The 14,559-nt window shown below is 41.9% G+C and overlaps 1 protein-coding gene across 1 annotated transcript in view; it reads right to left on the minus strand.

The window, feature by feature from the left end:
* clasp1a (cytoplasmic linker associated protein 1a) overlaps positions 1-14,559 on the minus strand; it is a 214,755-nt gene that overhangs the window by 134,026 nt on the left and 66,170 nt on the right. The window contains 4 exon segments of the mRNA XM_030338917.1: positions 7,069-7,128; positions 7,253-7,323; positions 11,025-11,160; positions 14,044-14,189. Coding sequence (XP_030194777.1) covers positions 7,069-7,128; positions 7,253-7,323; positions 11,025-11,160; positions 14,044-14,189 — 413 coding nt within the window.

Raw genomic sequence — 14,559 nt, forward strand, 5'->3', positions numbered from 1 at the left:
GGGAGTTCGCGGATGCTACTAAGGCAATGGACTATATAAAGAAACACATCCTTCCAGCTGATGGACCGGAGCACTAAGCGACAGTATCCCTTACTGTCATCAGGTTTGAGAAAAAGAGAAAAAAAAAAAAAAAGTCTGATACGCTAAATCCGCGACCTTTATGGCAATTTGATTATGAATATGCGATCTATTACGCCAGCTGTTTGAATGAGGGATTGTCACCTGCACATTGTGTAAGTAACGAATAAGTGAGAGATTATCAGCATACTCAAAAGTACATGGCTGCCTGCCGTTTTGGCTAAAGTAATTACTACAGTTACATTTGAAATTTAAGTTATTGAGTTCAAGATGTCTTTATTTTATATGAGGTTCTGGGGCAGCTCGATGTGCACATCTACTGACTGAATAGCCTATAGTTTGGCTTCTGCCCAAACCAAAGCGAACTCTGACTGTTCGCACAGCTGCAAGTTCGAGATGCAGCCTGAAACTGTGCCCCACAGGACCAACCGGACACTTATGTCAGCCGTGTTCTCGGCTATTGTAGTTCTATGTTCAGCTCTGTTTGTGTTGATTCCCATGTTCCCCAGGGATCTAAGAAGAGCAACAGTGAACTTTTCCATCCACATACTCTTTCAGGATAAGAATAATTTGTCAAAGTTGAAATGCTACAAAACATATAATGCTGTTATCTTAGTAATTCTTAGATATCTTTCATGTAGTCTCCAGTCTTTACTTGTACACCCGCTTTATTATTTGCTTGATTTTATTTTCTACAACTTTTTTATCAGTGTATTTTATATTATTTTACTCTTTCTTTTATTTCAATTACATTTGACCCTGCTTTTGAGATATGGGATCTCTTAAGGTAATAAGTTACAATGTTAAAGGTCTCCACAGCCCAATCAAGAGAAAGAAAATTATTAATCAGTTAAAGAGAAATAGTTGCCAGATTGCATTCCTGCAAGAAACTCACCTTTCAGATAAGGAACACGAAAAATTAAAGAAGTCCTGGGCAGATAAGGTATTTTACTCATCACACCCATCTGGTCGGAAAAGAGGTGTAGCTATTTTGATACACAGACAGGTCAATTTTACATCAACCAAAATTCATAAAGACTCGACAGGGAGATTTATAATGATAAATGGATTGATTGATGGAGTGGAAGTTTGTCTTATGAATATATATGCTCCAAACGAGGATGATCCTAGCTTTATTCGTACAATCTTCTCCATAATATTACAGCATAGCTCTGGTATTTTATTGTTAGGAGGAGATTTTAATTGCGTCATGTCCCAACATTTAGATAGACAGAATCTGGCCTGGTGGACATTTGGAGAAACAAACACCCTAAAGGCAAAGACTTTACCTTTTTTTCGCATAGGCACTCCTCATACTCCAGAATAGACCTCTTTTTTACTCCCAAGGCAGAATCTTATAGAGTAGTTGACATAAAGATCCTCCCAATTACATTATCCGATCACGCTCCTCTCGTATTGTCGTGGAACATTGGTAACAGGCCAGCAACTAAACAATGGCGATTAAATGCGTCGCTCCTCAATGATAAAGAATTCATTGCATTTATAAAAACTGAACTAAAAAATTATCTTGACACTAATACTTCACCTGAAATATCACCTCTTACTCTATGGGACTGTGCAAAGGCATATATTAGAGGCCGAATCATTTCTTTTACAAGTGCCAGAAAAAGAAAAAGGGAAGAAAAACAGCGAGAGCTAGAAGACAAAATAAGGCAGCTTGAACAGCAACACAAAAGAAACTCAACCTCAAGCTTATTAAATAATTTGAAAGAAGCACGCAGAGACCTAAACAGCTTAATTAATGAAAAAATAGAGGGCAATTTAAGATTCACTAACCAAAAATACTACGAAAATGGCAATAGGGCAAGTAGGCTATTAGCATTTAGACTTAAAAAACAACAATCATCAAACATAGTACAGAAATTAAAGGAAAATAATTCAACTCTCACAAAGCCGGATGAAATATCCAAGTCCTTCGCAGAATTTTACAAGAATCTATACAAAAATACAGACACCTGCACAAATGATGAGGAATTGGCACAATTTTTAAAAGACATCAAATTGAAAGAGTTACCTGAATCTATGGCAAGAGAACTGGATGAGCCAATTAAGGACCTGGAAATACGTCAGATAATCTCCACACTGAAAAGTAATAAAAGCCCTGGCCCGGATGGGTATATTAACGAATTTTATAAAGTTTTCATAGAGAGTATATCACCTTTATTGCTAGACGCTTACCATCATGCATTAAAATCTGGAACCATGGCCCCCTCTTGGAGAGAGGCTACTATAGTAGTGATACATAAAGATGGCAAAGATCCCACCAAATGCCAATCATACAGACCTATCTCATTATTGAATACAGATCTACGAATCCTAACTGCTATTCTGGCAAGACGTGTCAATAAAATGACTACAGAAATTATCCATCCCGATCAGACAGGGTTTATAAAGGGGAGATACTATGGAGACAACATCAGAAGGTTATTCAATTTAATGACACACCCAAAAGTTAAAGAAGAGGAGTCAATGATATTATCCCTAGATGCCATGAAAGCATTTGACCGAGTATCCTGGCAATACCTTATTCAAACTCTGAAACGATTCCAATTTGGCCCGAACTTCATCAAATGGATACAAACCTTGTATTCGGATCCACAATCCGCAGTTAAGGTGAATGGATTTCTCTCAGACCGTTTCACTCTGGAACGTGGATGTAGACAAGGTTGTTCACTATCTCCTCTGTTATTTGATATCAGTATTGAACCATTAGCACAGCTGATTAGGGATAATGATAATATTAGGGGAGTTACGATAAACGGAGAACAGCATAAAATCTCAATGTATGCTGACGATGTATTGCTGTACCTTACAAAACCTGTAACAACAATACCATGTTTAAAGGACATCATTTTAACTTATGGATACTTCTCGGGCTACAAATTAAACGTGGACAAAACAATGGCCATGGATATAGGCGGCAACATCTCAGATACAACTAAATTGCAGAGTGGGTTCAATTGGCCAATAAATGGCATCAAATATTTAGGAATTCATATACCACTGTCATTAGAAAGACTATACGATTTCAATTACAAAAGTTTAATTCATAACATTAGTAAGGACTTAGACCGATGGTCAATATTGCCCCTATCTCTGCTGGGCCGCATTGAGAGTGTCCGTATGAATGTGCTGCCTAAATTACTATATCTGTTTCAAATGTTACCTATTGACATCCCCAAAACTACATTTGACAAATTGGACAAACTTATTTCAATATTTATCTGGCAGAGAAAGCGACCAAGAATTAGACTAAAAGTGTTACAGTTATCTAAAGCAAAGGGAGGGCTCAAACTACCTAATTTGAGATACTACTTTTGGGCTGCGCAACTAAAACCGCTAATAATATGGCTTCAGGACTTATCATACACACGCTGGCTCAATATTGAAAAGAGTTTATGTGAAAGACCTATACAGGCCTTGCCATTCTTAGATGTCCATCCAAGTAAAATAAGTATGGGTGTCTGGACCAAAATTACATTAAAAATATGGAAGACAATAATATCTACATTCGGGCTACCTAAAACAATTTCAGCACTTACAAATATTGGATATATGAATGATTTTGTGCCCTCTAAATTGGATACAGGCTTCAGGAAATGGTCTGAGTATGGACTCACCAATTTACATGAACTCCACAATGCTGGCAATTTTAAATCATTTACACAGCTGTCGGAGGAATTTAAGATACCAAGAACAGATTTCTTCAGATACTTACAGTTAAGGGATTTCTTATTAAAACACAAAGACTGGGACAAAGTTACTAAACCAACGCTAATTGAAGAGTTATTGATTAAAGTACAAACAAAAAAATGGGATAAGAAAATAATAAGCTATTGTTACCAAATATTCCTGAGCATGAATTTGAATAATACTGCACAGGTTAAGGAGAGATGGGAAATTGAAATTAATTCCAACATATCACATGATATGTGGGAAGAAATTTGTACTGAAGTACATATGGTAACTAATTCAAATGTATGGAGAGAATTTAAATGGAAGGTAGTCATGAGATTCTTTCGGACACCTGAAATTACAGCTAAATTTAGCACAACACACTCAAATAAATGCTGGAGAAACTGTGGGCCACACATTGGTAATTAGACCCATATACTCTGGCTATGCCCAAAACTGGAAGCATTCTGGAAGGAAGTGTTTGAAACACTTAATAAAATATTTGATGGAAATATTACAATGGACCCAATGGTGGCCCTACTAGGTCTATTACCAAGAGGCATGGAAGGAAGAGCCAAAAAATATCTCTTACAGATACTACTAGCAACAGCAATTAAATGTATTACAGTAAGGTGGTTGAAGCCTGACCCTCCAACACACAATATGTGGACTGAAAAAATAAAGGAAATATATCAAATGGAACAAATAACATATTCCCTGAGGCTCCAAAAACATATATTCACTAAAAGGTGGAGCCCTGCTATGGGTATACTGATATAATTTTATTTCATCTTGTTTTATTCTATTCTGTTTTATTTTATATTTTTCTTTGTCACTGTGTCTCCGTTTCCTTTGTTGTACCATAACTGTTACCTTGTGTATGAAACAGCATATATGAGGAGTAAGATTCTGTTTGATTTTGTATGAAACTCAAATAAAAATTAAGTTCAAAAAAAAAAATATAGGCAATTTTTTATTTTTTTTCTCTACGAAAAGTGGGGTGGCCATTGGCCCCGCGGCCTCATAGGTCCCGGAACCTATGCGTGAGGCCATCACGGATTTTGAGTTAAGCACCCGTGGTCGACTCGTTTATTGAAACGGGGATCTGTGTGTGTGCCACGGAATATGAGTGTCATCAACTTGCATTGGAGCAAAATCCGTGGCCATATCACGGGAAATTGGCGTGTTTCCGTGAGGATTCCATGGATTTTGAGTTAAGCGTCCGTGATCATCATCGAGTATTTCTGTGGAAATGTGGAAGAAAACGCTTCAATGTGTGAATTAGGCCATATTATTTGGCCCTAAACTGAGCCATTTGAAGTTTAAAATTCATGTGGTCATGCATCAGTCTCATCGGAGACTACAAACTTGCTGTCAAAATATCAACTCGTCAGATTCAAATGCGCTAATGGCTCTTAAAGGGGATGGGAGATGGCACTCTCATTGGTTTATTGCACGTTACGCCCAAACCACACCTACGGGTAATTAGGCTACTTCAGGGCAACCCTTTTTAGATTTGCATCGGGCGCAAAAGACATTTATCCACTGGTAAAATAGCAACATCGCCATAAAACCACCCACAAAGCTACTTGTGTTTGGCGCTTCTCACTTGCGTTTCAGACTGTTAAAATAGGGCCCATAGTTAATTTATTAAATCAGTTCCTGTAACTATAGGCGCAGATGCCTGTTTATACCATCTAGCCCAGGGGTCGGCAACCCTAGGCACGCGTGCCACCACTGGCACGGGGCAACATAATCATTGGCACACTTAAAAAAAATTATATATACATACAGTATATCAATATATAATTAGGCTACTTCAGGGCCTAATTATAGTGCAAAAAATCGAAAAAAAAATTGCACTTTATTCTGTTTTGGGCATTTCCTCCCAGTGCGAATATGTTTAAATTAGTTACAGAAAGCAGTGTTCTGAAATGGGATAAATTAATAGTTTTTAAACCTATGTTGTGAGTAATAGAGAAGTAAATATTTAAAATATTGTTGCAATTGCCCTTTATGCATCGCCTTCACATGGTATTGCAAAGCTGTACATGTCTTAAAGATATTGATGTGGATGGTTCCAACATTCTCATATATTCAATTTTTTTACATTTCTCAGTCTAAATATGTTTTTGAATGAGTTTCTGAAAATGGTGATTTAAGATTGAGCATATGTAATTATAATTTGTAAACCCTTTTTGCAAATATAACAACCAAATATTTAAAATGTTGATGTATGATTATGGACTATATGGAAAGAGAACATTTCCAGGTGTCATAATTCAGCTTAATTTTTAATAGATTGTTGCTTAAGGCACACGCATTAACGAGAAAATGTCAAACTGGCACTGCATGTTGAAAAGGTTGCTGACCCCTGATCTAGCCTCAACTGAGGTCCTTTTTTATGTGGGCATGACGGTGGGTATAAGCAATGTAATTTCCATTGTCATGGATGTAATAAACATGACTTTGACTTTGTAGGAAATGTTAATTACCTTATATGTGAATGAGGAGTAGAAAATCGGTATTTAAAATAATAACCAATTTCACGTGTTGAGTGGGCGTGTTGATGAAGCTTCGGTCTGCAGTCTTCATTTGCATGTCATTGAGTCAGTGACACTGACTATTCTACTTGCTGTAGTTTGGTCTGGCTTTGCGAGACTAGTGACACCCTGATAATTATCAGCCTATTGCCTTTTGTTCGCTGAATGGCTAAAAAATATTGAAATCTTGGCACTGCTTTACAGAGTCATTCGTGGTTAACGGTAAAAGATAGGTCTTAGCATAACCCTTAATGTACACATCATACAATAAATTACAATACATTAGTTCACAGCTGCACGGGTACAGAAAATGTTTATTTATTTATTATTGTTTACAGTTAGCTGAACATTATAGGGTCCCGGCCTTCCACTCCCTGTTTTTTCAGTAAAACACAGCAATCAACTATATTTGTCAACTATATCTGTGTTTGTTATACTTGAAATTAAGCAAAAAAAACACTCTCTTTCTCCGGTCAAACCAAAAGAAACTAGAGTGACAGTGGCTGCACTTGTCTCTTGCGAACTTAGACCCAACGTCATATCCCCTAAACCCCCCGTTGATTCTACTGATGTCGGAACGACATCACACTATATAGTGATTCACCCTATAAAGCAACAAGTGTGAACAACCCTCCGGGTCGAACCTCCTGATATACAAATGCGGCGAAAAATGCATAGGACATGTGTGAAAACGGCTATAGATGGCCATCCATACATATGGTTTGTGGGAATGAGTATGTGTTCAGCTCACCTCTCCATTGTGTTGGTGGGCCACTCCAGCAACATGAGCTCCAGGAACTCATAACAGCGTCTGGTGGGGGAATAACACCAGAGGCTACATTTGAACTTTGCTCTCAACGGGCACGGCACTCAATCTACATCTCTAATGAGATGTACACCGACAGAAGGGTCAGGGGTCACTCGGCACAGCTTACCTTCGGACAGCCACAGATTTGGATGTGCAGTTACTGGTGATGATGAGGATGAGCCGTGCGTAGTGTGTGTGCTGGAAAAGGAAGAAGACATAACATGCGATCACTTCGCCAGTTCTCTCTCTTCATCACTGGGATAGATCTTAAATGGTATAATAGCATTATGGAATATGTTGGGGTCTACTAGAAGACTTCTAATGGTAGAAATCAATAATGGTTTAATAGTTATGGCATGTCATGATGATGAATGATATTTTGCACACTACAACAAAAAAGTACCTGGCAACGTGTACATACAGTTTCTTATTAGTTATCAATGATAGCAAGTTACTTTTTATGATAGCAACACATGGACAAGATGATATAAAAAAAGCATCAAATTGTATTTTTTTCAAAGAACTTTGGGATGTGAGATTTTCTCTTTAAAATATGGGATCAGAACAGTCTCATTAGTAATGAATGCACAGAGAAGGATTCACAAATGATTTATATTAGTGCTGTCGAGCGATTAAATATTTAATTGCAATTAATCACATATTTTTTGCTATTCTAAATATCCCTTAATTTCGTGCTGCTAGCCTTTTAGTGAGTTCAGAGAGTGCTGAGAAGGACAGTAATAAAATATATTTGGTAAGATGGATATAAGGAGTGAGGCCCGCAGTGAATTCAACCCGGTCCCCTTGACATCGGGTAGGTGCATGACAGTTGTAGGCTTAGGGCCCTATTTTAACGGTCTGAAACGCAAGTGGGAAAGCGCAAAGCGCAAGTAGCTTTGTGGGCGGTTCTACGGCGCTATCGCTATTTTACAGGCGGATAAATGGGTTGGTCTGAAGCAGCCTAATTACCCGTAGGTGTGGTTTGGGCGTAACGTGCAACAAACCTAATAGAGTGCCAGCTCCCATCCCCTTTAAGAGCCATGAGCGCATTTGAATCGGACGAGTTGATATTTTGACAGCGCGTCTGCAGTCTCCGATGAGACAGATGTACATGAATTTGCAAATGGCTTAGTTTATTGCCAAATAATGTGGCCTAATTCACACATGGAATAAGAGTCCTCAAATAAATTTCGGCAAAGAAAACGTATGATAGGCTATAACATATGATATGCGGTAACTGTGGTTCTATTTAATGATATACGCAATACATTATAAACATTGTTTCTTATCAGTATTGTATGCTATCCTAATATGCATGTGTCCCCGCGGTAATAGACATTGCCATTGATTGTATTATGCGTTACGTGTTTAGTTTGCCCAAGTGAAGGAGTTCAAGTACCTCGGGGTCTTGTTCGCAAGTGAGGGAACTATGGAGCGTGAGATTGGCTGGAGAATCGGAGCAGCGGGGGCGGTATTGCGTTCGCTTTACCGCACCGTTGCTACGAAAAGAGAGCTGAGCCGCAAGGCAAAGCTCTCGATCTACCGGTCTATCTTCGTTCCTATCCTCACCTATGGTCATGAGGGTTGGGTGATGACCGAAAGGACGAGATCGCGGGTACAAGCGGCCGAGATGAGTTTTCTCAGAAGGGTGGCTGGCGTCTCCCTTAGGGATAGGGTGAGAAGCTCAGCCATCCGTGAGGAACTCGGATTAGAGCCGCTGCTCCTTTACTTAGAAAGGAGTCAGCTGAGGTGGTTCGGGCATCTGGTAACGATGCCCACTGGGCGCCTTCCTTGGGAGGTGTTTCAGGCACGTCCAGTGGGGAGGAGACCTCGGGGAAGACCCAGGACTAGGTGGAGAGATTATATCTCAACACTGGCTTGGGAACGCCTCGGGATCCCCCCGTCAGAGCTGGTCAATGTGGCCCGGGAAAGGGAAGTCTGGGGCCCCCTGCTTGAGCTGCTCCCCCCGCGACCCGACCCCCGATAAGCGGACGAAGATGAGATGATGATGATGAGAGTGTTTAGTTTGCGTGTGTTTAAACAGAGCACACACGCGCGCCCGCATTCAATAATTCTTTTTAACACTCACTCGCGGTAAAACAATGTTTTTCACGATCAAATAGGCCTACTCATCAATCCTAAAAGTTATGGGCATGTAGGCCTACACGATGTCTGTGTCAAGAAAATATGTGTTTGCTGTACGGTGTTTGCAGATGCATTGATTAAAAAGTAGCCTACAACTTATTACCGCTGCATCAGCTGTTCTTTCCCAAATAATTTACCAAGAATGTGCAGCTAGGTAGATGAGAGAAGCAAAGTGTATGCGCGAGGTGCACAAGCAATCCGTATGCATCGCATGCGCATGTATGCTTGCGCCCTTAAAATAGCATCTGAACAACGCGCCACTGACTTTAAACCAGGTATTTCCTGGTCAGTAGCGCAATGGTATTCAGAGACGGCAAAATACCGTTTGCGCCAACACGCCTCCTCCCTCCGCCGAACCGCCCCTTGGGGCGCAAGATCATTCCCTAATTTACCGGCGAGTGGCGCAGGTGGCAAAAGAGCGCTCTGCGCCAGTTGTAAACTAGCAACGACACATGCGCCAGTGACTAAGTCACTTGCGCCGGATGCAAGATAGGGCCCTTACTGTAAAACTTCAATAGCCCAGGCTTTAATTTGTTTAAATCACTGAACTTTCGAGCAAAACTCTTACTCAGCAAATATGGGAAATACTATAAGATTTATTATTTAAACCAGTATGAATATTCCTGCCGTACGTAGGCCTATACACATTACCAGGCTATCGAATAACGCCCACACACACACACACACACACATACGGTGGCGGAGTGGTAATCGGGAGAGTCTGGAGAATTCCCGGTGGGCCGTTAACGTTTCGAGGCTGTAGGGCTGATTACTGTGGGATAATAATATTGCGTTGATAAAAGTTCCTTGCAGAGCTGTCCGGCAGCCTGAGCTTTGCGCCCGCAACCTCTCACTCACTCAACAGCCGCAACACTCACAAACTGTCAACGTCGCAACCAGGCCGATTTTGTCTGTTCGTGCGGCGTGCTTGTTATTTTGTGTCCGGTGTAGCTAGATCCGGTATGGTGTTGTAGATTTTCTAACATGACTAGTTGTTGCTAGACAGCAGGTGAAAAAACTCAGTTTGCCAAGCCAAAAGAGCGCTAAAAAAATGAACGCCGTTAAAATTGGTTTGCGTTCTTTTGGCGTTAAACATTTATATACAAATGGTAACACTTGAATTTACAAGACGCTTTTCATTTGTGAACTTGTTTGCATTTGTGTGTGAACTGGTGTGTATTTATATGTGGATTTTTGAGAATCCTGACGTGGCTTGATTCACAAATACATTTTCTTCAACAAGGAACTCTCTGTAGCCAATCAGATGCCTCCCTCGTATTCAGCCATCACATGACTGCAGTGTCTGGGTTCTTAGGTTGTCGGTAGTGTTGGTAATAACGCAGTTTAAAAGAACGGCGTTAGATAACGCCGTTATTTTTTCAGTAACGGGGTAATCTAATTAATTACTATTTCCGTCGTTATAACGCCGTTACCGTTACTGTACGAAAAATGCAGTGCGTTACTATGAATTGATTGAATAAACTGAGTAATCCGAACGCACCGTACCGTGACTTAAAAACCGAGGTAAGTACCGAATTGTGACTTTTGTGTACCATTACACCCCTAGTGTGTACCCCCAGGGTGAGACAGACTGAACCCTGATGGTGTACCCCTGGGGTCAAACCGGGGGGTATACCCGGTTTGCACCTGGTGTACCCTCTCAGACTAAACCCTGAGAGTGTACCCCCGGGGTGAGACGGACTGAACCATGAGTGTGTCCCCGGGGTGTAACGGAGTGAACCATGAGGGTGTACCCTGAGGATGATGCGAATGGCGGCCACCCCGGACGTGGCCATGATCTTGGCGCTGTTGGGCACCAGGTTGAGTAGTGTGGGCATGATGCTCTCCGCACAGTGGTCAAACTTGTTGCCTAGCAACGTTGACAGGTACCTGGAGAGATGGGAAGCACACGGGAGTAAGTTAATTTAGGTTGTTTTTGTTAAACAATAGGAAAGACTTGCTAAAGAATGAGAGAAAATCGGTTTGTTATGGGAAATTAAGGAAAAGGAAGCAACGGTTGGTAAAGGAGGTTAAAAGAGGGGGGGGGAAAGAGGAGACGCAAGTAGAGAGGAAGAGTAAAGAAAAAGAGAGAAATTATAACTGCATACATCCATCCATTCATTCATCCATGCATTGGCCGACTGAGAGGGAGAACTAATGCATCTGGGTTCTAGTTCATCATCCTCACAGCTCTGCTCATTAACTAAAGTCAATGGAGGTCAAACTTGCTTAATGTATAATGTGTTCATGTATGTGTGGAACAGTACGAGTTGATACAAATTTGGAGCTAATTTCTAACTTGACTCCCAATCTCAACATCATAAATCTAAAATAGTGGCACTTTTAGAAGCCAACAAGCATGCTAACAGATAGAGCAATGTAAATAACACCCCACTTGAACCTTTAAACACCCACCCTACGTACACACATGTAAGGTGGGCTTTTAAGGGTATGCCCTAATAAGTTTGATAAAACCGACACACACACACACACACACACACACACACACACACACACACACACACACACACACAAGCAAAGGCACACACACACACACACACACGTATCACCCACCATGTCCTCATATGTTAAATGGCCTTTAAAATCCTCGCAAGTATACCCAATATACCCAACCCAGTATACCCAACACACACACAAACACATACACGCAGAGGAACACACTCACACACTTGCATCACCCAAAAAGTCCTTGTATGTTAAAGGTCCCATGGTATGAAAATCTCACTTTATGAGGTTTTCTAACATTAATATGAGTTCCCCTAGCCTGCCTATGGTCCCCCAGTGGCTAAAACTTACATTCGGTGTAAAACGAGCACTAGGTATCCTGCTCGCCTTTCAAAAAATGGAAGCTCAAGTACGCTGATTTGGAATCTGGCCCCATATGTTGTCATAAGGGGCCAAGCTACCTCCCCTTTCTCTGTTTTGCCCGCCCATACACGTGTGTGTGTGTGTGTGTGTGTGTGTGTGTGTGTGTGTGTGTGTGTGTGTGTGTGTGTGTGTGTGTGTGTGTGTGTGTGTGTGTGTGTGTGTGTGAGAGATTACAGACACTGTGCAAGTGTTTTGGACCCTATTCGTCGCTGTTTTTATGCCGAGGCTTTATTTTATCGAGCTGTCTTTATTTGTTAGTACTTCCGGTCGGACCGGAAGTGGCTATTCCGAAAGTGATTCTGCTGACTACTGAGTTACATTAACACTATAGAAATCACATCTTCCACCATCCTAGTCTTGCTAGCTGTATGATCGCAAGGTTTGTAAGTGCTACAGCTTGTTAGGTCCTTAGCTACGCTTCAGCAGCATTATTTTGGTTATTGGATCATCGATTGTACCATTTTATATGGCACCAGCTATGTTTTCCATAACTGTTCATTGCCTTTAGAGAGATACAACAAAGCTCCAACTTTCGTGCACTTGATATATATTTATGTTTGTGTTTCAGTTTCACTCTTTGAATTTGAGTAAACCTTCCTAATCGGCATCATGCTTCTTGGAGTTATTCATTATCAATTAGTTTAGCTGAACTGGATAGTGGGATTGCTGATCAGATCCACCCAGACCAATACAGCAAGTGTTGTACAGTTCTTTGTTATTTGGATTACTATTCTGCTGTTGGTGTCATGGCGCATAACACGTTGGTTCTCTGACGTCTCTCGTATTTCCACAACAAGACTGTAGTGGGGGTTATCTGTAGCCATCGTTGAGGCCCGCTGCCTGCCACCCGCTGCCGTGAGGCACCACTGCCGCGGAACACCACCGCCCGGCAGCGGGCAGCAAGTGGTTCAGTCTACTTCAGATTGATGTGGAAGTGGAAGAACCAGAGACGTCGGAAAACCCGACGCAGTCGTTTGTGATTCATAATATCGTCTGGAGGCGCACAAAGCTTTTGGCCGTGAAAATGTATTATATTATATGTAGGCCATGTTAGGCTATATGATATTATTTAGATATAGAGCTCCAGGACGGTAACGCAAGTGTTGTAGGCCTACTATTCTTTATTTGGATAACCGTTCTGCTGTTGGTGTTATGGCGCATAACACATCAGACTCTCGTCTCGTATTTCCACAACGACACTTATAGTGGGGGCTACTCAGCCATATTTGAAAAGGTATTGGGGGGAAAGGAACTTTGGCTTTGACTCCCTGAAGTACATGAACCAAGACATGGAGGAGAAAGGGATTGTTGCCGGCGAGCCCCGCTGTCCGGTGCCGAGGGACCACCTCCTCGGTGTTGCCCGCTGCCCGCTGCAGGAGGCGGTGGTGCCTAAGTGCTTTGAGATCCATAATATCTTCTGGAGGCGCACACAGCTTTTGGCCGTGATGATATATATGATATAGATATCGATGTATAATATGATATTATTTAGACAAAGAGCTCCAGGACTCCCGAATATTTGCAGACCACGGCTAAAGGATACATCCACTGTAAACAGTGCATCGTTCCGTGGCCGCAAGCTGCTCAGGGCCACACCCCCACCCTCCCCCTTGACCCGCCTCTCTCCTCCTCATTTGCATTAAAGCTACAGACACCGAAATGGCGAGTTTGGGGAAAGCTCAATGTGCGACTGGCTCGTAGTGACTGTAATTCTGCACCATGGCTGAATTTTGGGAACGTCTTGAAATACTGTGTTAGGGGCCCACTAATATCTATATTAAAGCACCTATAAAGTAGCATGCCATGGAACCTTTAAATGGGCTCTTCAAGTCCTCAACCAAAAAGCACACACAAAAACACCCAGATAGGGCGAGCAGGCCTTACCCAAGAGTGATACAGGCCTCTCGGACCACCTGGGAGCGCAGGTCTTTGGCGGACAGCTTCAGAGGGGCTTCCATGAGACGCAGCTGCTGGGGGAAGCCCTCGTACTCCGCCGCCCCGCCCATCATGAGGGAGCGCACCTTCTTAACCTTCAGTAGGAGGCAAGGAGAGATACACCACTTTATGGTCTAGACAGTAGCTTATTGAAGAGTGTAAGGTCGGGCAATGTGGGGGAGCACTGTTTAGAAAAGAGCTCCTTGTGTGCGTGTGTGTATGTGTGCAGGTCTGTGTGTATGAATATATTGTGGCAACCCGGCCCCGACACGGCGGCCCTGGAAGCCCAGAGGGCAGGTAATACTAGCAGTCTACCACCCTTTTCCCCCAGAGGGCGCCAAGGGTCGCATTGGCACGGCCCTACTCAACGCCAACGGGAGACACCTGTGTACCAGGCCAATCAGACCCAGGTGAGTGCTATATAAGAGAAGCTGAGACGTAGTCTAAAGGCAGGAGGTATGTGAC

This window comes from Gadus morhua, chromosome 17 (genome assembly GCF_902167405.1).
Source record: "Gadus morhua chromosome 17, gadMor3.0, whole genome shotgun sequence".
NCBI lineage: Eukaryota > Metazoa > Chordata > Actinopteri > Gadiformes > Gadidae > Gadus > Gadus morhua.